Genomic DNA, 26,035 nt, shown 5'->3' with positions numbered 1-26,035 from the left:
TCTTCCCGGACTTGATGGCCAGATTCTGCCGAATTAATTGATGAATCTGGCTAGATTTCTTCCAAATCACCAGCATTTTCGCACAACAATCGCTGAGCAGCTTGGTATTGTTTTATTGCTTATGACATGTTTCTTTTAGTTTTTAAATATCGTTTGTCATTCCTTAATTTCTGGGGAGCCATTGTTGCAAGAAAAATCAGTGAATGTAAAACAGTACAATTAATTTTCCAAGACTAACAAAGCCTGCATCTAAAACCAGCACTTGGGGGTAATAAACTCGCCACCCACGTATTGGCATTTGATCACCACGCGAACGCGACAGTCAGGTAGGCGAAGCCAGCCCAGGGCGGAGGGCAGCTGAGGTCCGGCAACCCTGTGGCTGGCAGCCAGGCTGTTTACCTGCTCGCTCGGGGGGCGGGGTAGGGTGATGGGGTTGGAAAGCTAATGCTCAGCCAGACTTCACGGCGCCAAGTGAGTAGCGGGTTGCATCTGATATATTTTGGAATTCCAGGCGCCAAGAAAACATGCATTCACCTCTTGATTTGGATCTGTATTACTATTAAGAATATCATGCTTTTTATTGTTTTTTATAAAAGTATATGGTTGTATGTATTTAAAGTTTATATTGATTTTTAATGTAAGTGAATTTTTGCAGTTTTTATAGTGGAATTAGTTGATTTTATGACAGTGCACAAATACTACTGGTCATTTTTTAAAATTTTTAAATTATGTCATTAAATAGTTCACGTATATGACTTGCTTTATATCAAAACTTAGCAAATTTCATCAAGTATTTTTTGAGATCCGTATTGCAAGAAACGCTACAAAACTAAACTTTTATCTCGTGTAGCTCACAAACTACCAGTTTTAGAGACAATTCTTCACTTATGGAAATTTGTTTATTTGTAAACATTATTTAAACACTAAAATCAGGAATAAAAATTTTTGGGTCATACAGCCTTAAGGGGATGAGACAATTTTAAAAAAAACTTGGTTTGTTTTAAAATTAAAAACTGTTTTTGAGAGAATTAATTTCAGTGAATCATCTGCATTTTGTTTAATCGGCTGGAATTTATTGTATTTCACGACAAGGTTTTTTGTTGTAGCTGCCCGGCAGTGGTAGCAGCACCCTGAAGCCTGTCATAGTGTGGATACATGGTGGAGGATTCATCAAAGGTTCTGGTTCTACTAATGGATTTGGACCAGATTACTTCGTCGATGAAGGTGTCCTAATGGTGACCTTCAATTATCGCCTGGGAGTTATTGGTCAGTTCTAATATCTAAAATAATTAATCATTTATGTCTTTATATATGTGTGTGTGTGTACACCAATCCCTCACATAAAACGTCTTACTATTGCGTGAATGCATTTAGTGCTATGTTAATTTTACTGCCCCAATCTTGAATAGCAAGTCTGTAAATGTCAGTTAGCATGAAATCACCACTGGCAAAAAAAAAAGTCAGGCATGACGCCACAAAGTCTGCTTCAACTTGGTAATCAACAGATGTACCATGGCATGTAGTTTACCATACGAGGGAGTAAGAGATACACGCACAGGTCTGACTATGCTGTTGTACAGACATCAACTATGGCAAGTTAAGTTGCGGATATTGAGCCTAAAGGACCAAATGTTTTTACGTCCACGCGTATACTACCGGGATGTACCATTGTCACCTGGCCACAGACCGAGCCGTGACGAACTTCAGAGTCTAGTTAGTAGCAGGGAACTCGCACGCACGAACACAAAGCATTCATCTGCTGGTAACTGTACATGTGCAAGCACCTGCAGTTGGAATCATATTGGAATCACGGCTTCCAAGTGAGAGCGTAATGCATTGTGTTCAAGTATTTGAGACAAAACTATAAGTATTGCGGCAAGCAGAATGCCATTAAAGCCACACATATGTTGGTCGCACTTTTTAAGCAAGTCAACTGTGTGCAAAATCGTATAAAATGAGGACTCTATCAAACGTTTATATAAGTCTGATGCTGTTGGTTGTACTAGTGGGAATATATTTGACATTAGATACCGGCACAAAAAAAAAAACAGATGTTTCACATGGAAAACGTTGTTAAATGAATGGTGCAATGAAAAGAAAATCACGGGCCTGACAGGATTGGTGTGAATAAAGCGGTGATATGTGAATAAGCACTTTATTTTTAGAAAAATTAAAATGTAAATATCTTGACAGAAATATTGGTTCACTGCCAGTTAAAGGATGGTTTGGAAAGTTCATGGACAGGTATGCGACGTGAGTTGAATTCACACCGGGGCCGTCAAGCCAACCAGCCGACTGATGACAAGTACATAACCACCTATCTCCCATTACGCGGTGTCATATTTGTCTTACAAAGTATTTTATGGTAGGCTTATAAAGATAAATGATGTAAAATATTTATCGCTGAGTGTTATTCTACACATTTACATTACAGAAAGAATATTTCCTAACACATTTTCGAACACATTAAGTAGGTAAATTAGCCTTCCTATTTATGGAGACTAATGCTTCAGAATACGTGATTTCGTATAACACTAACAATTTTAGGAACCAATTAGTAGTGCTAAGTGAGGGATTGGTGTATGTATATAGCATTTACTGCCAGTTGAATGGACAAGAGTATCTTGGATAAATGGGCACTATACTAATGCTATATACATGTGCTTCACAACTACCAACACACTCAGTGTGGAGGGCTGGTCACTCCAACTAAAACATACAGCTGTAATAAACAGAAATGGGCATAGCCAGGATTTGTGGAAGAGTGAGGCCAAAAGGAGCTAAAATAATAACTTTTTATAGGCCTGTTTCTGTAAGTCTGGCGGGGAGGGGGGGTATGGAATACTCTCCCAGATAAGTGGAAAATACCACTACTTGTGATTATGGTCTAATACGAGATCAAAGTAAAGGCTACTGTCTAATTTTGCATTTATTTGCATATACTTTAATCATTTTAAGCTGGTTAAGGCCCCCGCCTACCTAGGCACACATACGGTGTGCAGAGCTTCAGGAAAAACCACGCAATTTGAAATCATCTTAAGATATCCGGATGAAGTCTGTCATTGAAAAACATTTAAGAATTCCTTGATGGCAGATAAATATATTTTTTCCTGGTTAAGTTTTTAAACTGAATTTTTATAAAAGTTAAAAAATAAGTGTTTGCAGAGTAATTTTTAGGCATGAAATAATCAGAATCGATTCTTGAAATCACTTTAAGGTACTTGCATTACGACTTTATCTTCATTTCTTCGCCATACAATGTTATGGTTACTACTCAAATATCATAGTTTCACAATGCACCATGAGAAGACTGCGCGCCAGTCCACAGCCTTGCGCTTAGAGGAGATACCTCGCTAGAAGCACCAGCAAGCATCGCACTTATCCCGCCTCACTAACACACATGAACCCCTGAAGAGGCGGACCCCATAATGAGTTGATTCAGAGGGGGCCATAGTCACTCCCTGCCCCTCCCCGTGACCATGCACTTGCAAATGGACATTAGTAATGAGTACATGTATTAAAATAAACAAAAAAAAATAGTGATTCAGATGAGTTAATACAAATTAACAAGTTGTAATTAAATTCTTTACAATACATTGTAGCACTAAAACTTATTAAATTATTTTTATATAATTAGCATCCGAATAAGGTAGTATTTTTGTGTAAGAAGTATATTCATAGGTATACATGGCCCTTTCCAGCCAATTTGAACACTTATCAATTCTTCCTACACAAAAAATTTTACTTAATTCAAAATATTTTTGAAAATATTTACAGTATTAAAGAACAAATGTATTTTCTACCTTGTAATACATATATGCAGAAAGACAAGTAAGAAAATTAAAGTATATACTAAATTTTAAAATTAAATCATTATTTCTCTTTTTTTTCCTGTATCGTTTGCAATGTACTGCTTTGTTTGAAAATTCTACAGCAACAAGCTGTGCACGTGTGACAACGTCCTAACGTTGTAAGGGGTAAAGCTATGAAAAGAGGCACTGAAGTTCTTTTCATCCTAGTCGTACCGCCATGTGTTTTTCCACCTACTCAATAGCTCCACACCAAAGGTTACCGCACCATCTTGGCGGGAGTTTTAAACATCCTAATTATCCAACATACCGCTCGCCTAAAACGTACATATTTTACAACAGTGTTTCATTTACAATTCATGGCATGTTACTTAAATGCAATTAGACAGTGGGCAAACCTTGACTATCGGTCGCTTGAGCAGAGCCATATTCGTGTGAACTGTCATAACTTGCACACACCCATTTTTACCAGGGAACACCTCAATGGTACGTCCAAGCTGCCACTGCAGAGGCTGGAGTCTGGAGGGCCATCAATGGGTCCAAGTCAGAAAATGTTTTGGTGTTAAAGGGGCTAAGTCATTGGATTCAGAGCTCAGTGGTTATATTGGCCTGGAATTAAGCAATCTGTACCTCCTCAGGCGACAGCCATGTAAACCATGACAACCATGAAATTCATTGCTCATGAATTTTTAGGCTCATACTTCCCTATCTTCAACAGTTGTATGAGCTCCCGCGCAATGTTTCAGCAATCTTTGGACAAGGAGCTCCAGTGACTATAGAGCATCCCACTCTTAGCACATGGAAGTAAATGGGAACTTGCTCTCTATCTCTCTCTCTCTCTAACACATGCCGACTGCCATTAGCGCTGTTCTTGTCTCTTTGTGTGCTGTTGCCATATATCATTAGAACTTAAATTGTATTTTTTGTACAAAGCATTTTTGCATATTGTAAGGCATCAAAATAAGTATCAGACAATGTATATTTTGCATGCTTAATTGCATTTTAAGGAGCTGAAAAATTATGTGTATCTTTCTCACTAGGAACTGTTTTGAAGTATTACAAAATTTATCATATCAAAAAATTAACCAACAGGTGTATTCAGTTCACATTTTGTTTTAGGATGCCACCAAATAAATCTCATGACAAAACTGCTCCATGTTTCAGTAATAAGTTTTTTTTTTTTTCCTAAAATGCATTTCCTCAAAAACTGACACATCAAAAAGTTGATCAGCGGCCAGTTTTTTGCTGTTAAAGATAGATGAGGGTTGAAAGCTTGAAAAATATTCATGATGAATGAAATTTGTTTTTAAAAGCAACACCATCTCAATTAATCCTACAATTTTTATGTCCATTATAATAGAGGCTCGCTCTAATACTGCTTTGTAAGAGCAAACATGGTCTTGTGTTTGGAGATGTGGGGTCCTGTCCTTCAAGCAAGTTCAAATATAAAGGCTTCCTTAGTTTAGCTAGTTCCTTCACCACGCATATCTGAATATCAGCCTTCCAGTCAGTGCCATGTCTTGCAACCAAGCGACGCATTGTGTCCAATGACTCGTTACAGTTACACTTTTGGCGGGTTATTTATTCACATGTGTTCTTATTTTCTGCCTTGATCTAGATTACATAAATGTGAACTATGAAAGGTGGAACAGCCAAAAAGGAACTACATTGATAAGCTACGAGGGAGGGAGTGCAAGATTGTGTTGAAAATTTTTGAGTATTTTTCAAAAAAAAAAAAAAAATGAGTGTGAACATTGCAATCATGTAAGCTTCTAAAGTAACTGGCTGTTCCAAGTGAACCATGTATGCCCTTAGGATGAAAATGCAGCTTCATGGTACCGTAAGTACGCCTGATAAAGTAAAATCAAAAAGGAAAGGCAAATAGAAAAATTCCAGTGAAAAAATTTACAATGGCATTTTATAGAGTGGGTTAAGATGGATCGTTCACACCTTTTTTGTTTGCTAACATTTCCGCCTCAGTAAATGTTATTCTAGCAGAATTGAAAAATGACGAATCACTGCCAGATTTCTCTCATACCACCTTGTGTAGGTTCCTTCACGACATTGGGTTTAGTATTTAAGAAGGGGAAACAAAGCAGCATTTATAGAATGTGACGACATAATTTGGTGGGTGCATACCTACTTGAGAGAAGGAAAAAGGTTTAGTGATTTAGGAAAGCCAGTTATCTGTACAGATGAGTCATGGGTAAATGTGAAGCTCAGTATGGAAAAGACTTGGAAAGACTGTGCCGTGTATTAGGGATTTAGGCATGTTTTATTTAAAATTTTGTTATCATAAATATTTTTGGAAAATTTATTTTTTTTAACTCATCTTATATCTTTACGACCAGGCCCTCAGCCTCTGTTCTCAGAGGCGAGCTGATTTTCTTTTTCCCAGCCTAATGCTAGGTTAGCAGTCTGGCTAATATTTCTCCCGTCTATAGGCACTTCGGAGGCCGGCAACTTAATTTCTCCGCATGACTAAATCTGCGTACAGCAGCTTGTGGAGCAGTGCTGAGCCCTGCTAACTCTGTCACGAATTGGTATAAAGTTCACCAGCAGCAAGACACGACAGGAGGATCCCGTGGGCCTTGCGTCCCACAGACCATGCGTTTTTTGAAGCCATCCCCCTCCTGCTCACCCACCCTTTCTTCTCAGAATTGAAGCCAGGAGCGATGACCGCTTGTGAACTCCTGGGGATGGTAACCGAATTCAAGGCCATCTCAGGCTTGAGAGCCGCAGATACGATTCTGGTCTTTAACGACATCTAGCGACGGCTATGGTCACTAACGCCACTTGTGGGCCTCGGCAGCGCTGACACTAGCGCGTTCGCGCGGAGGTAATGACAACCTTTCTCCCCCTTATATCTCGGGCTGCTAGGTGAAAACACTGGTTGCTCCATATACCCCTAGCAGTGACACACTCGTCGGCCACAAGTCGATTTCTTAGTGCTTTTTCTCGCCACCAAAAGATAGCGCCTCAGTCGTGCAGTCACTCCAGTAAGATCTGATATATTTTATGCCGGACACCTTCGGGTGGGCTCGGTAATTTTCGGCTCAGAGCCTAACCCCCCTCCCATTCTCTAGACATCCCGCGCTTATGATATACTGATGATATCCCGCACTGAAGGGACTTCGGTGCGCGCCTCCTGGCTGACTGGTACCTCTTGTAGCTGCGGTCTTCGGCGAATTATCGACATCGCATCTTGCATTAGGTAGTCTTCTCAGACTATAGGGATGAAGTCCCTATCTGAAAATTTAGATTAACCAGTCAGTAGATTAGTAAACAGGAGAGAAACTTAGTATTTTTATATATATATATATATATATATATATATATATATATATATATATATATATATATATATATATATATATATATATTTCTTAATCATGAAGACTTCCGCGTATACTGTGCATCGTGGTTCGGGTTTTCCAAAACGAGTCGCCCTCTCCTGAGCGCCAGGACCAACACCCTGATTTGGTAAGTCTTGACGTCATCCCCCCTTTAATTTCCCTCTATTGGCCTTTTGCGCCATTTAAGTATACTCTCTGGGAACAGGTCTGATTCTTTGGAATTTGGACTTCTGTTTCAGACAGGGTTCCAAGTTTTGGGCCACCAAAATACTCTGCCAGAACCTCTAGAGTCAGATCCTGAGCATAATCCACCATCTTTAGGCCTACTACCTCGATCACCGTCAACCTACAGCCCCGGGTGATACCTGCATCATTCAATCATTTTCTTTACGAACTCAAAAATAGTCTAACCCAGTTAAGACAGCGAACAGTTAAAGCAGTTCGAGGAGAGGAAATTCATATGATGTTTTGCAAGGACTATGTGTACAACCTTTAAAGTTAGCAATATTAATTTCATTTATTTCTTTAAATATTGTAATTTTTGTTCAACATTTAGGGCCGGCCCTCTCGTAAATTAAGTTAAAGAATATAATATAATAAGTGTAATTGTAAGGAATTTATGTAAGATCACTTATCCATGAAAAACAGATGTTACAAAGAAAAATTTAATCTATAAAAAAAAAGAAAGAACAATGATTAATAAAATAAGGAAGCCTATGGATGTAACTGTTGTTTTTATTTAATTAATCTTTAATAACGATCCCTTTTCTCCAAAGTGTTCGTGGGGAGTCTCTTAATTTTCTTTGTTTACTCCTAGTGTCGCCTCTGATGTTGACTTTTGATAGCTATTAATTGAGGGCCTCAGTATTCAGAGTTTCCAAATCTTTTTACCTACTTATTTAATTATTCTTTAAGACACTTGGTGTATTACAAGACACAACAGTGAAGAGCGCTCGACATGCAGCCACTGAAGGCCTTAGTTCAGGCCTTAAACCTCCTACTGGACGTGGCGCGTGTTATGCATTAGTATGTGCAGGCAATGAGGACATTTTAATTTCTTGTGCAAAAATAACACAGCTGACGCTCACAATGAAATAACTGCAAATGGGTATGAAAAGTGGTTTGCCGAACAACTTTTGCCAAACACTCCTGAGAGATATGTTATTGTTTCAAATAATGTGCCATACCTTAGCAGGATGTGTGAACCTATTCCCGTACAACGTTGGCATGAGGGGGATATGAGACAGAGGCTCACGAAGAAAAGAATTTCTTATGAGGTCAGTATGATTAAGCAGGATGGAAAAGGCATAATATAAATATACAAACTTTAATAAATAGCCAAAAGCGTAGGACGATGTGTACTTTGCTTACCCCCATATCATTGCGAGCTCAACACTATTGAAATGGTAATAGGCCCCAAGTGAAAATCATTCGTAAGACTGCATAATACAACTTTCAAGGCGCATGATATGGAGTCCTTAATAACACAAGGTTATAACCACATGTCAAAAGAAATCTGGAAAAATTATTTAGAAACAGTAAAAAACATAGAAGAAAAGCTGTGGACAGCTGACAAACTTCACTATTAGGAGGAAACGTTATTGATAAGTTGAGCCTATTAAATTAATTCCAGTCATCTATATTGCCCCAACCTCATTCTTCTGGTTAGATCTGTGCTACTCTTATGGAAGGGGTATTGAATTTGGTCAGTGGTAGCGATAGTGATTAAAATATGTGTGTTGTTAATTTCTTTTTCAAATTCTCTTAATAGTTTCATTCAGTATATGTAATGAATTCGTACCAATAAATGTGTATGAACGGTTTCTTGTAAGTTAGAGTAAAAAAAAGTGGAGATTTATTACAAATTTATAAGCATGATAGTATGAAATATAAATGACGATAGAATTTCTTAAAATGCTTCTGGTGCAATCAGAATTCCAAAGAAACACATATAGTGAAATTCGTAATGTGGGAGGTATTTGGCAACAGTGTGTGCCATAAGGCGTGCACTCCAATCTAAGAATGAAACAGTTTATGGATCATCAACATACATGTCATGTTTAAGGACTTGTGTGGAGTGAGGGTACATACTTTCTTGTTTCTTCATCATCCACCAGCTGACGAATGGTATGAAGAGCAAGAAACAGTGCTTTGCTTCAGAGACTCCATACGTAACAGTCTTGAATCGATAGCCTTCGATGGGTTGATCCATAGATCGCCTCTAAACAATCTGCTGATAATCATAGTTTTCTGGCCTTACTCCAGTGTGCGTTTACATTTGTTTTATATCAGCAGAGACTACAATATGGTGCACTGAAACTGCAACAAGATTTCCCTTAGATCATTTTGAAGTTTGAGCCCAGTTAACAACAAATCATTAGATTAAGGCTTAGCAGAGGCATTGAAAACACACTGCAAATTTGTGACAGAACTATCAAGTTTCAGCACACAGGTATGTGGTATGTAATAAGATAACCAACCACTTTGTACTTGGTTCTAGAAACACCTCCATATGAACACTAGTTTGGTAATCCTCCATAAATTTTACATACATCTGTTGGAGTGGAGATTTGCACTGTATCTTCTGCTCGATACTATTTAGGCAGTGTACTGTCTTTGCTCGGGACCCTCCAAACACTGGCTTAGGCCTGCAAAATGCAAGATGATAGAACGCCCATAGTTATCGTGACTGACATTTTTGCCATACTCTAGCTCACAGTTCACATCTTCTGGCCAAATACATGCTACCCTTGGGAGTTCATCCAACTCCTATAACTAGGGACTGGAAAAATTTGCGGGTTCAATGACCGCTAGGATGAACTCCACAGCTCTATGTATACTAGGTCAAATGCCACCCACTCATTGGCTGCTGTCGTGTGAGACATCCCAACGTAGTAGCCTGTGATTCGTTACAGATTTGGTTGTGTGTTTCTTATTGGCCCAGAGTCCTGAAGATGAGTTGTGAGCCAATGGTAGAAGCAGCATTGGTGTATAACTGTTTGAATTTTAGCATGTCACGAATTGAATCAGCTATTTTTTCAGGTCTCTACCTATAACTGTTTAAGTAACGCATATAGTGGTGGTATAGCATCATAGAGCGAGAGACAGAAAGACGTAACTGGTACTGACGTTGTACTTGTGACCTTGTCCAACAGGTTCCACCAAACTCCGAGCTCATAACAACTGGAGACCCATCCTCCCCTTTAAGTCTTTGGCCCAACAATGAATAGGCATACACATCAGCACCAAGAAACATATCTATAGATTCTGGGGTAGCAAATGCAAGGTCGGCAAGGTACAAATCGTCAAAATGCTTTCATCCAGAAGGTGAGGTCACATAAGGCAACGAGTTGGTGATATGTGGCAGAACAAAAGCATCTCGGTGTAGCTGCGGTGTACTCTTGTTCACCACAACATTAACAGGAGCATGTGAAATGCTGTGTACAGACATGGTTACCATGGTGTATAGTAGGTATTGCTTTGCACAATGTGTTATGATGAACCTGGCCTGACTTGCTTAATCTAGCAATGCCCTAACCTTTTGGAATGATCCCGTAGAGTCATGAACCTCTACAATAGCCGTCAATAATACACTGTTGCTGATTTTGACCACAATACTGCCAAGGTGATCAGTTGATTGTCAGTAGTCACCTAACCATCACAAAATTCTTCAGGTAAAATAGAACATATCTGTACATGGTTTATGCTGTCTTCTTGACTCTCACTAATGGTCTCGAGATATTTAGAAGAGTGTGATGTCGAGCATGGAACTTGTACTATCTACTCTTAAATAAGCAACTTTCAGATGGGTGAAATAAATTTATACATACATCACACTGTCTCATCATTGAACACTGTTTCTTTGGATTACCTACGAGAAACCTAGGGTCAACACCGTCATTCATTGTGTGTGATTATTATAGTGTTAGTAATTTTTCTTTGGATTTATTTTTACATTAATATTTCAAGAAAGATTAAACAATTCAAGGTATTTAATTGGCTCATGAACATGTATGATGTATTTGGTATTATATGTGTACATAATTCTAGTCATATTAAATACCAATGTAGGCATTATTCAATGCATGTAAACTGAGTCAAGGGTGTCAGTGTCTGAAGTATGAAAGCCATAGTTACATTGAAAGCAGATTTTATAAAAATAAATATGTTTAGCACTCTGTGTTATTTCGAATTGAGCCTCTCGCAACTGATATAAACTTCATACATAGCTAGCTACTACTATTAAGTAGTGGAATATTTTATAGGATTAAATTGTTACAAATAGTTCAGCTCAAAATTATTTTTGTACGTTAGAAGCTGTGTAAAAATTCATTTTTAATTCTGTTGCTGGTTGGTTTGTTTTTGTTATAGAAATGCTGTTCTGAAAAATATTTGTATTCACAAGATTTTTTTGTTCATTTTTGAAGCATATACATGTGTACAATTTAAAGACAGCTGTGTTTTGTGGAGGTGTAATATGTATTTGTTAACGTAGGCAGAGTTTGATGTTTACAACAAGGAAATGGGTTACAGGTTTTCTAAGTCTGGAGGGCACAGATGTGGCTTCGAATGCAGGTCTGAAGGACCAAGTAGCAGCTCTTCGCTGGGTGAAGAAAAACATTGCCAAGTTTGGAGGAGACCCGGATAACGTTACTATCTACGGACAAAGTGCGGGCTCTGCTAGTGTTAGCTATCAGGTGCTGTCTCCTATGTCGAAAGGTAAGAATTAGTTATTGGTCTTTAGCAGCCTACTTAGAAAGTACAGTGGACATTCACTCCATGAGTTCTTTTTAGTGAACAACTTTCTTAGTAGAGTCATGCCTTAAAATTTATGTGATAAACTGCAATAATAACTACCTGTGCAATGTGCTATTTCTGTTTTTAATATTTTTTATTTCAAAGATTGAATAAGAACACATATTTTTTTTTTTGTGACAGTTGTGGATTTCTGATCATCAGAACTGGCATCTATCAGTCAGTCAATTTATTGATAGCCTTAAAAAAAAATTCTTGCCGTTCATAAACATTGTGACATGCCCACTGGTGTACTTTTTGCCAAGTTTCAAATTGTACACAGTTCTTTATTATTCATTGTAACAAACTAATTGTACTCGTCAATGCACAATAACAGGTTTGGCAAAAGATTTTTCTGATAATGCTACCAATATTTTGTTTAACTTAGATGTTACTGAATATGTAAAAATTGGCAGTTAACTTTCTTGTTTTTTAATATTTATTAACATCTTGATTTTATTATGTGATTTTAATGAGACCAGACCTTAGTGCGCTATTTTTGCCTCAGGTTTGTTTCGTCGAGCCATTGCCCAAAGTGGCTCAGCCCTGAACCCATGGGCGTTCATGAGCAACCCTCGCGAGCGAGCTTTCCGCCTGGCCCGTGTCCTGGGGTACAAGGGAAACGACAGCAGAGAAGTTGTGCAACTGTTCAGGAACGTCACTGCAGATAGGCTCATCGCAGAACAGTCGGCAGCATTGACAGCAGAGGTGGGTGCCAGCACTCAGGATTCACATCTGTTGATGCTGTGGGTAGAAAATGAAAATGCCATCTGTTGGCTAAAGCTGGCTAAAAGTTAAGAAATTACGTCTCCACTTTCAAATACAGCACTACACCTCAAAATCATTACTGCTGATTTCTCATGTTTCAGCTTAATTTCTCCTGCACATGAAAGAACCCTTTTGTGATAGTTGAATACATAGTTAGATAACTTTATCATGTGACAAGAGTTTATTTCAAGATAACATTATTATTTCCTTTGGAAGTACATAATTAATTTGTGAAGCTGAGAAACTTTCAACAATGTAATGTTACATATTATGTTTATGTAATGGATTGAAATTACATAAATATAAAAAAAAAATTACATTCAACTACAATAATATTTAGGAATTAGATTAGGCCATTTCAGTTAATATGCGAAGTAAATATTTTTTTATGTTTCTTTATAACAACTATTAAGTCATTATCACGTTGAATAGATCCACAATAAGATAAATATTTTTAATGGAAAGTTATATTTTTTTGTTGTGTAGGAGAAGAGTGACGGCCAGATATACGGCTTCGTGGGAGCCATAGAGAAGTCTGTGTCTAGTGGCGATGAAGTTTTTCTACCCGATAGCCCACACAACCTCCTTAAGTCTGGGAACTTCAACAAAGTATCATACCTTGCTGGCGACTGCTCAGCAGAATACGGCATTACTGCGGCTAGTAAGTTAGCCATAATATTGAAACAAGCATTGCTTTAATTGTACTTCAGTACATTTCTCAATTACATAGAAGTTTTAAAGTAATTTGATATGGTTATATGGTTAATGGTTATTAGGGTTTTTGCAAATAATTTTTTATATTGAATTGAGTATCAAATTATTTACGAATTTCAAATATTTTTAAAATCTAATTTAAATGTATAGTGAAGGTTTTTTTTTTCCACTCTTCACAGAGTTCAAGAAAATTTGGTGCAAAATACAGTAAAATGATGCCATAATGGAGTTTTGTAAAATGCAAGAAAATATTTTGTTGATAAAACTGATTATATAAATAAAAAATAAGTACTTTTACTAATTTTTATTTGCAAGCACAAATTTTTACATATTTATTTAATAAAAAATAAGTATTGTGTTGCTACAAACAAAACCAAATTCCCCAGTAAATCTTCTTAGCTTCATAGTTGTTACCTTTCATTTAAATTTTTTGTGAATGAGTCCAACATTCTGTATCTATTGGAAATAAATAAACAAAAAAATTATTTGATTTGAAGTGTTGAATCAAATATCAAATTATTCGTGAATATAAAATAATTTTTGAATCCTCGCAGGCCCATAATGGTTATACACAGAGTTTAAAGGTGCTAACTCAGTCCTCATGAATTATTCATGCTAGTGGGTTGGGATCAAACTCACGGACCTCGTTATACATTGAGTGTGACGCGCTGGCAAACAAATTGAGACATGTTGCCTTCGCTGATGGCAGCCCCTCAACTCTGGAGATTCTTTCCTCGAGAAGAAGGGCGATGCTCGTCGGGGTCTCAATGGCCACCTCGCCACAAGGTGGCCTAGTTGCAGGAGGCATGGCCAAGTCTCGAGAAGTGCAGTCGAGGCACGGGTGGTGTAACCGAGTCTCTCCCAGGGATGTTAATGTGACAAGGATTCCCCATCAGAGCATGCGCAAGGTTCCAGTGAGTAAATGATTCGTCGAGACAATTTCCAGTGCAAGGTCGTTTATTGTACCCAACACAAATCACAGAATCTGGCATTCTTGATACATACTGACAGCTGCCCGTGTAGTGCCCACTGTTAAAGGACACGTAACTGACGAGAGGCGGAACTGCCCGCGACATCTTGAAGACTTCCTGCTGCTCCGGCCACACAATGTCGTAAAGAGCCATCTGTAGACGGGCGGGTTGACATCCGGAAAAGGAAAGTGGGGACCTTTACCTTTCAGGACAGAATGCCCATGATTGGACATTATAATTGCTGATGGACAGGTGGCGACAGCGACAGTGGGCAGGCTCATGTAGCAGAAGGTCGCAGGTCCTAAGTGCAGACAGATCTGCAGCTTCTGCGCACCCTTTTGTCACAAATCTGGCCTGGAGGAGGGTAACCAATAAGAAGCGAGAGCAGTGCTGATTGTTGGTGTATGTTGAGTAGGCTTAGAGGGGAGAAGAAGAGACTCTGCCTCCTTTCCAGGCGAGTCTCGGTGGTTCAAGGTCACGCAGCAGCACTGAGGCTGATGTGTATTGGGTTAGTTTCCATTCAACTGCGCGCACCTGGGCGCTAATAGAGATCATGGGGAAGAAACACTAATTGCAGAGACTGAGACCTAGTTTTTGAAGTAGTTTTGGGACCACCTGCTAGATAGTAGCTATTAAAATAGCTACATTAATTGTGAGGTGTAATGATAACCTTTTAGTAGGCAAACAAACCAGTGAGAATTAATTCACTTTTTACTTTATTTTGGTAGCCACATGTTTTGTAGCATGGAATGCCAGAAATACTACATCTCCTACTCATTTATATAGAATATGACTGTGTATTACAAAACAGCATTGTTTTTTTTTGCTCAACTTACATTTCTTTCTAAATAATCAGTCATTCAGTAGTTAAATTATTATTAAAAACTAACACTACCGCGCGATTTTTTTGCTAATAGTTATGGGCCAACCAACACATAGCGTCACATGTCACGCTAAACATGGTCTGAGATTCCACTGTAAGAGTCGCACTTCTATATCTCTCTCCTTGTTCTATGGTAGAGATGGGCGGCCGATGCCGTAGTTATGAAAAGAGTGGGAGGGGGGATGAGGAAATTGATGTCTGTCATTAGTTGTGTATGTGACAAACGTCAAAATAATGCTTGTCCAATTATTTCATACTAATGAATTCATGATGGGAAAATCAGTGGCGTACACAGAGGGTCTAACCCTACCCCCTCCCTCTCCCTCTTCATGAAATCCTAAAAAGTCTATCACATTCTCACCAACAAAGAAAAAGAATTTGAAAAGAGAAAATAGTAGGCAAAATGGTTTAATACATACCCTGTTACCCCTCAAGTTATAATCCCTAAGCAGCTATGGCAATGTGTTTTTTGTTCGATGTACAAGTAAAAGTAAGTAATTTCTTTTCATAACACTAACAAAATAAAATACAGCAAGTGTTACAAAAGTGTACAGAAAAAAAGCATTATTGCATCATTATAGACAAATGTGACTTCCAGGGTCCTCAACAAAGAATTTCTTCTTTGTGTCAGGGTTGTGTGTTTGTATTTTTACGACAGGTAGATGGATATTAATGATAAGTTTCTCAGAGAAACTTCCGTGGCTCTCATTCTTGCAGCTCTGAACAGCACTCCTGCTTCAACCTGGGCCAACTTGAACAAGAACTACGAGGTGTTCGTGCCTGCAGACCTTGGACTGAAAAAAGGGTCGGAAAAATCTCTAGAGGTTGCCGAGAAAATTAAGAAATTCTATTTTGGTTCCCAAGGTATTTCACTGAATACTGTGGAGCAGTACTACAATGTGAGTATAGCAGAAAATCTTTAATTTTACAATGTGTCACACACACAGGCAAAATGATACGAAGAGTAGGGGAAATTTCAGGACTCAAGCTCTTTCTACTGAAATTTAATTATTTCTTGTCTTACAAAGTAGTAATCGTAAGGTATGCAGATAAATAAATTTTATTTCTGACATAGATTTTTACTTAGGTAAGACTTATTTCCTGTCTATAGAGCATCCCACTCTTAGATTGCAGTGTGGAAGTAAATGGGCGCATTCTCTCTCTCTCTAACACACGCCGATTGCCGTTAGCACTGTCCTTGTTTCTTCGTGCGTTGTTGCCAAATATCAAACGAAATTTAAAATTTTAATTTTTGGACCAAGCTTTTTTTATATTGTATAGAATCAAAATACGCATCAGGCAATGCTTATTTTGAATACTTAACAATATTTTAAGTGTCCGAAAAAATTAAAAAACATAACTTATTCGCTGCGAACTGTTTTGAAGTATTCCGATATGTTTCACATCAAAAAAAGAAAACCTACATGTGTATTTCATTCAGATTTTTTTTATTAGTAAATTAATGCCTTAGGACGCCACCGAACAAATGTTAAGACAAAAACTGTACAGGTGTTACTTAAATAATATTTTAATATATTGAAATTCATTTTCTCACAAACTGACACATCAAAAAGTTGACCCGCGGAAAAAGATTTTTCTATTAAAGATAGATGGGGGACGAAAGCGAGAAAAATGTTCACAATGAATTGAATTAGTTTTTAAAAGCAGCTCCATCTCAATTGCTTCTACAGTTTCCGTGGAAATAGCTGTTAAAGATGTCTTATCAGTACAAGAGCGCGCGCTGCCGTCGTAAGAGGAAACAGGGTCGTGTGTTTAGATAAGTGGGGTTCTGTCCTACAAGCAATTTCAAATACATGGCTTCCTTAGTCAACAAAAAATATTATAATCGATTCTTGAACATAATATGTAAAATGTATGAAATAAATACGAAGGAATTTAATAGCGATCATGGTACAAAATTTTGAATTATTTTTCTATCCTTCTCACCAAGCATCTTATCAAACATTGTTTTAGACAAAGTTTTGGAAAATAATTATGATATTATTACAAACAATTTAAACAGATTTGATAAGGTGTCTTATGGCAGTTATGTTTTTTTGTCCGGTGAAAATTTTTTTCGAACCCATGCAGTTATGGCTGGTCGTATCAAAAATGTATTTAGAAAACATTTTTCGGCATTAGGTAATCCGAGTTATCATACGTTAAAACGGATTCGATATTATTTATATTATGGGAGTTGTTGCGATTTTTCTGTTTTTCAAAAAATCTTCCCCATTTCGAACCAATTGTTCTGATTTTTCCCATAACTTACTCGATCGAGAATTTCCATTACCGTATTTTATTTATCATTTTGGACATGACTTGTCCAAAAATACAGCATTTATCGGGCCCATGAAAATGTGATATATATATATAGAACAGAAAAGAAAACTATAAGAAAATTTCGTCTACAATAGGTAGTTTTTATTTGAAATTTACATAAAAGTGGCATTATTACAAATTTATATGTGTAATAGTATAAAATATTATAAATTATGATATGATTTCTTAAAATGCTTCTTGTTCGATCCAAATTACAAAGACACGCATCTCCTGAAATTCGTAATGTGTTAGAGATTTGGCAACAGCGCGCGCCATAAGCCGTGTACTGCAATCTAAGAGTGGGACGGGCTATAGTGGTGGAACTTATTTATTCATCCAGTTAGTATTTATGTTTGACTCTTAAATTAAACTATGTAAACATTAATTTTTGCACTCATGTTCTGAATTTATTTTAAGCTACCTTCAGAAAGTCCCATTGCTAGTAATTCTGCATTCTATTTTTTTTAAGTTAAAACGGATTGTGCCAAGTAAGTAATTATCTAATTATGAAATTTTATACTATGCAAATTGTTACGGACGTGGGCGGTAAGGGTGCGACGTGTGCCAGGTATCCGAGGCCCACATGGCCTGATGGCCTCTGACATCACGCGCGCATCGCCCCCCTTCTCCTTTCTCATGCGCCCTCCTTCCTCGACACTGTTATCTATCCCTGAGAGGCCTGGGAATCCTGTGGGCTTACAGAGGCCACCGCATGGAGTGGTGTAAATAAGTGTCGTTATGCTGGATGCTTCGAGCGTCTGAATGACACGACACTTCATCAAGCTCATACATTAAATGGTACAGGGCTAAAATTATTAAAATTTGATATTTTTTAATTAACCACCCCAGTCGGTTCCAGAAGGACTATCAAGGGTATAAATGTGGCGATGCCGGTCTCCACAGGAGTTTCGATAGTTCTGAAAGTGGGAGTTGAGTGAAGTGTGACTTCGGCGAGGAGTGGAGCGAGACCCCTGTTAAGCGATGCAATGCGGAGTGACGGGACCGCGTGCGTGTGTGATCGAGTGGCGCGAGACTGTGTGTGTGGACAGGTGCGGGGTAAGGGGAAAACCACTGTTGAGCATAGCTTCAGTGAGGAGTGTCAACTGTGGACTGGTAAGATACTTAGTGATTAATGAACAGACATTTTCAATTGTGAGTGATCTGTGAATAGACATTAAGTGTTGTGATTTAATTAGTAATGTAAATATTAATAGTAAATAAAACTATGTAAAAATTAATTGGACTATCCTTACGAACCCGTCTATAGAGTAAGTGTAGTCATCACATTTTCATCATAGAATAGCGTTAGAGAGATATTACTTGATAACTGACTTTAAAAATAATTTCTGTAGTTTAGCTTTTTAAGGATGGTATAAGTATAACATGCATACTGTGGCAGCTACTACGTGATAGAAAAAAATATTTGTCCTCTAGAACTATACTGTTTTTTAGCTGTTTTACGTATGACACCATTACAGGTAGAGAAAGTAATACCCACCTGTCAGCAATTAATGGTATGAGTGGTACTTGGCTATAGAATTATGTAATTCTTTTGTGGGAAAGGGGTGGAAGAAAATTGAAATAATTATTTATTTATGTATTTATTTGTAATACACACCAACAGTTGGGGAACTTTAGTCGTGTGCAGAAAATAAAATTATACACAATATTTATTTACAGGGAACAAATACAAAAAAAAATACAAAAAACAATAAGGGAGGTAACAATAAACATAGACATAAACAAAGAACAATATACAACACAAAAACTATAGTACAAAACAACTGGGACATATCCTGAGCTTATGATAAATTATTTATTACCAAATAATTATTAATTTATTAAAATTCAAAATTTTTTTTGAATTATTAAAATAAATAAATCTATAGATAATTAATAATTTAATTGTTATATTTATTAGTAAATATAAATCCCATTATAATAATAAAACTAGAAAAATATATTTATTTATTAATGTTGTTACTCAATTGTTTCAAATTAATGTTACTGTCTAAAGTATTTACAGGTTTATCTAGGTTGTTCAAGTTTGCAATTAATAAAGAATATAATTATTTTTCATAGTACAAAATGTAGCCTGTAAACAGCTATTAAATGCAGGACTCTGAAACCAATATTTTTAATAATTATGATAATGTTTTGTTATTTTTCAGTGCTAGTTCTTTGATAGAACCAATTTTTTACTGTCCACAGCTTAGGAGTGATCTGATGTTCGTAAAAGGTGTCTATAAATACTCCATGGATGTCATTCGTCATTCATCTGCCCCTGTGTATAACTACCTGTTCAGCTACAACGGGAGGTTGGGGAAGTCCAGTGTGCATGGTGCCACACCTCTTTACGGTAAGTTACATGCGAGGGCGCTCTTCTCTTCTCTTCTCTTCTCTTCTCTTCTCTTCTCTTCTCTTCTCTTCTCTACTCTACTCTACTCTACTCTACTCTACTCTACATTTCAAAACATCTCTGTCACATAAACAACAACCCTGATGTACTCGTGTTCTTTCTCACTGGCTGCATTTATTTGATTCCTACTCGCATATATTAAGTGAACCAAATGTGCATGCCCCACCAATGCGTTGCAAAACTTCACCTCAAACTAGTGAAACACAAATTTAATGCTGGTAATGCATATATTGACAGTGAATTGACAAGTCTCATATTGGTGGCATTAACTCTAGTTGAAATAAATTGAGTTGAGAATATAAAGAAGCAGCAGTTCAGTGGGGAAAATTGGAGTGCCGGTAGACAACATAACTACTGTAATAAATATCTTCAGTGTATACCAAGTGTGAAAAATAAAATAAATAAACCTGATGTTTGATCGGGCCTGAATAAATTCCAATTTTTTACATTGGTAATTCCAGCTACTAGCTGTAAGGTCAGAATTAAGGCACCCTTTAACATATAATAACAGGTTATTATAATTTTATTGTAACTATAAAAAAGTTAAGTCAGTTCCTTTATTATTGTTCAGGGTTGGACAAAAACCAGGTTTTTTTAATGTCAATATATATAAGAGAGAGTTTAGACTAGGTTTTTTTTTAGGTTTAAACCAGTTTTTTTTTTTATGTAAGTCATACAACATACAACATCCCGCTTTCTGCCACTCATGTTGAACCAGAAAATTTATAACATCCAAGAACTTGACCACAGAAAGGGTATTTTCCCACAGGAGGAGGATTCTCCATAGAATGGGTGTTTCCCACATTAAAGAGATTTACCACAGAATAGGAACTAACTATTTGATATTTTTAAGTTTAGAGGAGTGTTTAGAGGTATAATTTACAACTAATTTAGATAATTTAAATTTTAAGATCTCGATTAGTATATAACATTGTGTTCTTGTAAATCACAATAAACATTAATTACCAAACTTTTGTTGTTATTAGATATTAAGATATTGAATTTAAAAAAATATATATTTAAAAAAAAAATTTTTTTATAAATCCATTTGGTTTAAACATTTGTGGTTTAAATCAGCCAACCCTATTATTGTTATTTTTTTATTTTTTAGTACAGCCACTGCTTATTGTGTCCCTTTGGCATTCCAGGACCGAGCCACACAGATGATCTGACCTACCTTTTCTATTATACAGCAGCCACTACGCCATTTCCTGCCAACTCAAGTGAGCGGATAACACAGCAACGAATGGTGTCCATATGGACTAACTTTGCAAAGACAGGGTATGTTATCAGTTGGTCTATTTTTTAAGCAGGCTGCCTGGCTAGATGCATAATCTGTAAAAGTGCTGGGCCACTAAGGGCTCAAAATACGTGTGGCCCGCACTGCACGGTTTTCCCAAATAACTAAATCCAACATAAGTCACAAGATGTTCTTAGATTGCTGAAATCTTAGGCCAAGTCACCTGATACTATTGTTATGGTTTACAAATGTTTCAGGAATCCAAGCCTTGGATTGAAAATCAGTTGGCCCGCCAACACTGCCACAAACACTCACTGCCTGAACATCAACGCTACGCTTAGCATGGAAAATGGCTTTGAGAAAACAAGAATGAGTTTCTGGGATAGTATTTACAAATTGTACGGCAAAGACGACTAGCGAAGATATCATTTTGTGATATTCAGATATAAATGTGTATCTGAAAATAAGTGTATGATAAAAGATTGTTAAATGATTTTGAGTTTCTTTGTGTTCTGATTATGAAAAGTAGCATTTTTTTGGATGTATTTCTCAAGATTCATGAATCAGACAACCTTCCCCAACAAAATAAAATTAATTACAATATCAATTGTGCACACAGTTACACTAAAAAACACTTTTCAAGTTCTCATTAGGTAAAAAATGCCACTGACAAAAGACAATTACAAACACATAACTAGGAAAAAGTTTAAAATGGTGACGATTTTGAGAGTTAATTTTTGGTGCACATTTAAAGGCATACGCAGGAATTAAGCAATAGTGGTGCCAGACGAAGCAGAACCAGCTCACTTATCCGTCATCACTTTATCCTAAATATCTGAACAAATACATATTGTGTGTATAAAAATTTTTAAACACTTTGAGCGTTAATTGTAGTTCTCATTTTAATAGGTATTCACCTTGTATTCACCCTAGTGGTGGTGCAAAATGACCTGTAGCATCTTCGTTTTGTACGCCTGTGTATACATTAAGGAAGTAAGTTCAATGAGAATAACAATTTATTGAACAATTCAAACCTAGTTTGCAGAATGAAACCCCTGGTTTCTTAATTTATAAAAATTTTTTTTACATCATTTATTGGTATTTTTCATAAGTTATGTGTGTGCCCACAGTTCACAGTTGCTGACTTGTGAGAGAGTGCTGAGAGGGTGCCCCTGATATGGCCATGTGCATTCTCATGCACGTTACCAGTCTGTTGCAGTCTGGGACTGTACTTAGCGTTCAACCAACCATGCCTCGCGCCATGCTACTGGACAGTCAGGACCATCAATAGGAACTAAGGGCCCATTATTTAATCTGCAACTTTTCAAACCCCAAGGCTAAAAAAAAATATCTAAAGACTTTAAATGTTTTTGGGGCTATAACACTAAACGTAATGTGCGTATTGCCTTACTTGTAAGGTTTCCTATCGATTTTATTAACAATAGACTTGTAATTTTCGCTTTATCAGGGTAGACTGCAGGCATGTGTGCCTTCAACTATGCACGGCATACCCAAAAAACATTCCCACCGGCTCGGAACTAAGTCAAAATCAAAAACATCATAAAATGAAAAGGGAAAATCTTTTTTACTAGTGAACTTAGCAATTTGTAAAAAATTATAAACAAGAAACTAAACTGAAAAAGAATAGCATCATAAAGGCAAAAAGTAAACAAATTACAAATAATAACCACAATACCTATTTTTAAATACGACAGGTTCAATCTTTTAACCACTTGGAAAACTTGTGCACCACCAGGGACATACTCCTGGATATTAATAATAACACAATTACAAACTGTTGAAAATTTAACTTTCATAAATATGGACACCAAAGTTAATAATAACATTATAATAAAATAATATACACATACATAAATAAAGGCAACAAAAAATATTGTTGAAAAAAGCCTTTATGTTACGCCTTTTGGCACTTAACTAATTAATAATATCCAATAATAAATAGAAAGCATGCTTTCATTGCATTGTTACACCTCTTCAGTCATAACAGAGTAAACCCAAGTTCTGTTATTACTTTATTACACTTTACTCTCTCTTGATGATTGGGGTGACTAGTGGATCTTTTAGTTTCAGAAGTCAAAATAATGATTTCGTCTAGATATTAGTACCTCTGTTTTTATTTTACTCTTGATTATTTTCACAGTAAGACTTTTTATAAATTGATTAACAAATATACATATATAACATGGATTTCAAATTACGTTATTAAAAGAATGGGCCGGCTCTTATTTAATAATTTCATTGATCATTAACACAATTTAAATAAAATAAAAAATACGCAACAATAAATAGATTCAGTTCCTTTTACAATATCGTGGCTTAATGTTATTCTGAAGATCTAAAAAACTGAATAACTGGAAGTTTGACGATGGTTGGCCAAAGTTATGCTGCTAACGAGGCGTTCGGGCACCTTAGTCGTCCCCATTGATGGAGGAAGGACTCGAGGGTGGAGAGGTCAGTTCAGCATCTGGCCCTTGGAAACTGTCCGGTACTTGGAATCTGTCTGGTTCTGGGACCCTGTCAAACAGGGAGATGGCTTCCAGGATCAGCCCGGGTGCTGAGCTCGCGAACTCGCGGTTGTCGCGGATGTTTCCATGATTTTAAAAAAAAATTAATAAATGATGATGAATAAAACATGACTACTCCTACGAGGTAGACCTACACGGACTGAAGAAATGTTAATCACTAAAGTTGTGGTAATCATATCCCTTGTCTAGCTCATTACATCTTAAAAGAAAAATGGAGACACATCCTGATGCCAGAGATACGGAGTGGTCAGTCCAGAGTTACGGCACGTAATAAATTTGGGGCGGCAGCGACTCGTAATTAAAAGGCGAAGTTAATCAAAATAAAGAGGGGAGGCTTTAGCTTCCGGACCGAATGGTACCGAACATTACCGAGGGGCTTGTCGAGAAATACTGACTTCGATATCTGGTACTGGTTGATGTCAGCGCGACCTGCTGAGGTGTGTCAGAACCAAGTAGAGGTCGACTCAAACAAGGTGACAGTTAAAGCATGGGACTTATGGAGTGGACTAGACCAGCTCTCTGGTGGCCTGGGAAGGAACTACGGGGTACTGGTTGTTGCGGGAGACGCCAGAGGGCAGGCGTTTAGCGGGCGTTCAAACACCCAAGGGAAGTGATTCGCAAAACTGTCACTAGGTGGCATGAGCATGTACTTTTTGGGACTGGAGTTATGGCCTTGGGACAGGCCGACCCTGGCAGGGGTTAGTGGCCGGTCAGTGCTCTGGGCCGTGTTCCCAGGAAAACTTGGAGAAGGGGGGTGGGTGGAAACTGCTGTGACAGTGGGAACGGGGCTCTACTGAGCCTGGAGGCGTGACTGTACGTTGGTGAAAATGACTCGAGATCATGCCCTGAAGTGCTTATGTCAGGGGAGGTCTTAGAAGCAGCCTGCCATGATAGCTTGCAGGACATAGCAGTTCTCATGACGGCCTGGAGGCAAATTACAGGCGACGTTCGTGCGCCAAGGCGGGAATAAAAGGATACACAGTCTGACTCACAAAAGACTCTGCAAAATCGGATCTAGGGCTGGGAAAACTTGGGGAGGCAGGCCTAACAAAGATTAAACTAAACTGGAGTGTACAAGAGTAGGAACAAGTTTAAGTTCTTGCAGCAAGCAAATAAAAGGACTGGTGACAGAAATTGTTAAAAAATTCAAATTTAAAATTGTGCCAAAATTATTAGTTGGTGGCACAGCATCTAGAAAAGTTTCACTATTTATCAAGACTTACATTCTATAAATAGTATAAAGTTCATGAGCTCAATAAATTTCTTTTGAGTCATAGCACAAATTAAAGGACTATATTTTCTAAAGGGTTGGCCCAATGCACAATGCAATGCACAATGAAAAGTTTTTATTTCCCAAAAAAAAAAAAAAAAAAAAATGTGCATTATCTTCCACAGCGACAGTCTAATTGTCGCGAGTTGCGAGCACGCACAACTTTTCGAAAAACAAGAAAATTTTTGCAGTAGGCCTAAGCCAAAGATCAATTTACCCAGCATAAAACCTCATTTCCTTTAACTACACCTCAAACATCCTTCTTAATGGCCTTGGACAGAGTGCAACCGAGTCATTCAGACTTACTCTGCCTTAACCATATTTCATGTTCATGACTCATTGGTTTTGAGCTCTTTCGTGCTTTTATGGCAACGGCCAGGCAGACACCTCATTGTACATGGGTGAGACCTATTCACTCCAGCATTACGGAGGCAGTTCATCACAGGTTACACACAATAGATCAATTAAAATCCCATCGCTATCGCGATGTGCTATCGCACTTGGGTTGAATTTATGGAAGGCATGGGGTCTTCGTTAGTTTAGCGCTCCACCACATGTAATACTGGGCATGTGGATCCGACTACTCTCTCAGGGTCATGAAATCACCTCTATGTGTCAAGACTTGCAACCCCTGTATTATAAATCTATCCTACCAGCTCGCTCTAAGCAACTACACATGAATGATGGTCACCAATGGGCTCTCAGGCCGTGCAACACGCCACGGCTCTTACTTTGGCGGTATATGGTTGGAAGGTGAAAACACACATGGTATCTGGTAAAAGGGTTTTATATTACAAATTAATGACGCTGCGAATCCTCACAACTCTACTCCTCGATTATGCTGCAAAGATTGCCAACAGCAAATCATCCGGCTTAGGTGTGACCCAGAACCCCTTGTGACATGGCTAATAAAAAGTCTCATAGTTTATTTTAAATGTTCCAG

The 26,035-nt window shown here is 37.5% G+C and overlaps 1 protein-coding gene across 4 annotated transcripts in view; it reads left to right on the top strand.

The window, feature by feature from the left end:
* LOC134545858 (kelch-like protein 5) overlaps positions 1-21,769 on the top strand; it is a 185,046-nt gene extending 163,277 nt beyond the window's left edge. For all 4 annotated transcript variants that reach the window (XM_063388640.1, XM_063388641.1, XM_063388642.1 and 1 more), the window contains exons 14-21: positions 1,107-1,266; positions 11,699-11,884; positions 12,468-12,667; positions 13,214-13,388; positions 16,013-16,194; positions 19,829-19,976; positions 21,185-21,317; positions 21,534-21,769. In XM_063388640.1, coding sequence (XP_063244710.1) covers positions 1,107-1,266; positions 11,699-11,884; positions 12,468-12,667; positions 13,214-13,388; positions 16,013-16,194; positions 19,829-19,976; positions 21,185-21,317; positions 21,534-21,693 — 1,344 coding nt within the window. In that variant the 3' untranslated portion in view covers positions 21,694-21,769. The remainder of the gene's footprint in view (positions 1-1,106; positions 1,267-11,698; positions 11,885-12,467; positions 12,668-13,213; positions 13,389-16,012; positions 16,195-19,828; positions 19,977-21,184; positions 21,318-21,533) is intronic.
* The last annotated feature ends 4,266 nt before the right edge of the window (positions 21,770-26,035 follow it).

Source organism: Bacillus rossius, chromosome 1 (genome assembly GCF_032445375.1).
Source record: "Bacillus rossius redtenbacheri isolate Brsri chromosome 1, Brsri_v3, whole genome shotgun sequence".
NCBI lineage: Eukaryota > Metazoa > Arthropoda > Insecta > Phasmatodea > Bacillidae > Bacillus > Bacillus rossius.
Note: the sequence above shows the minus strand (reverse complement) of the source record. Positions and strands in the feature narration are given on the sequence as shown.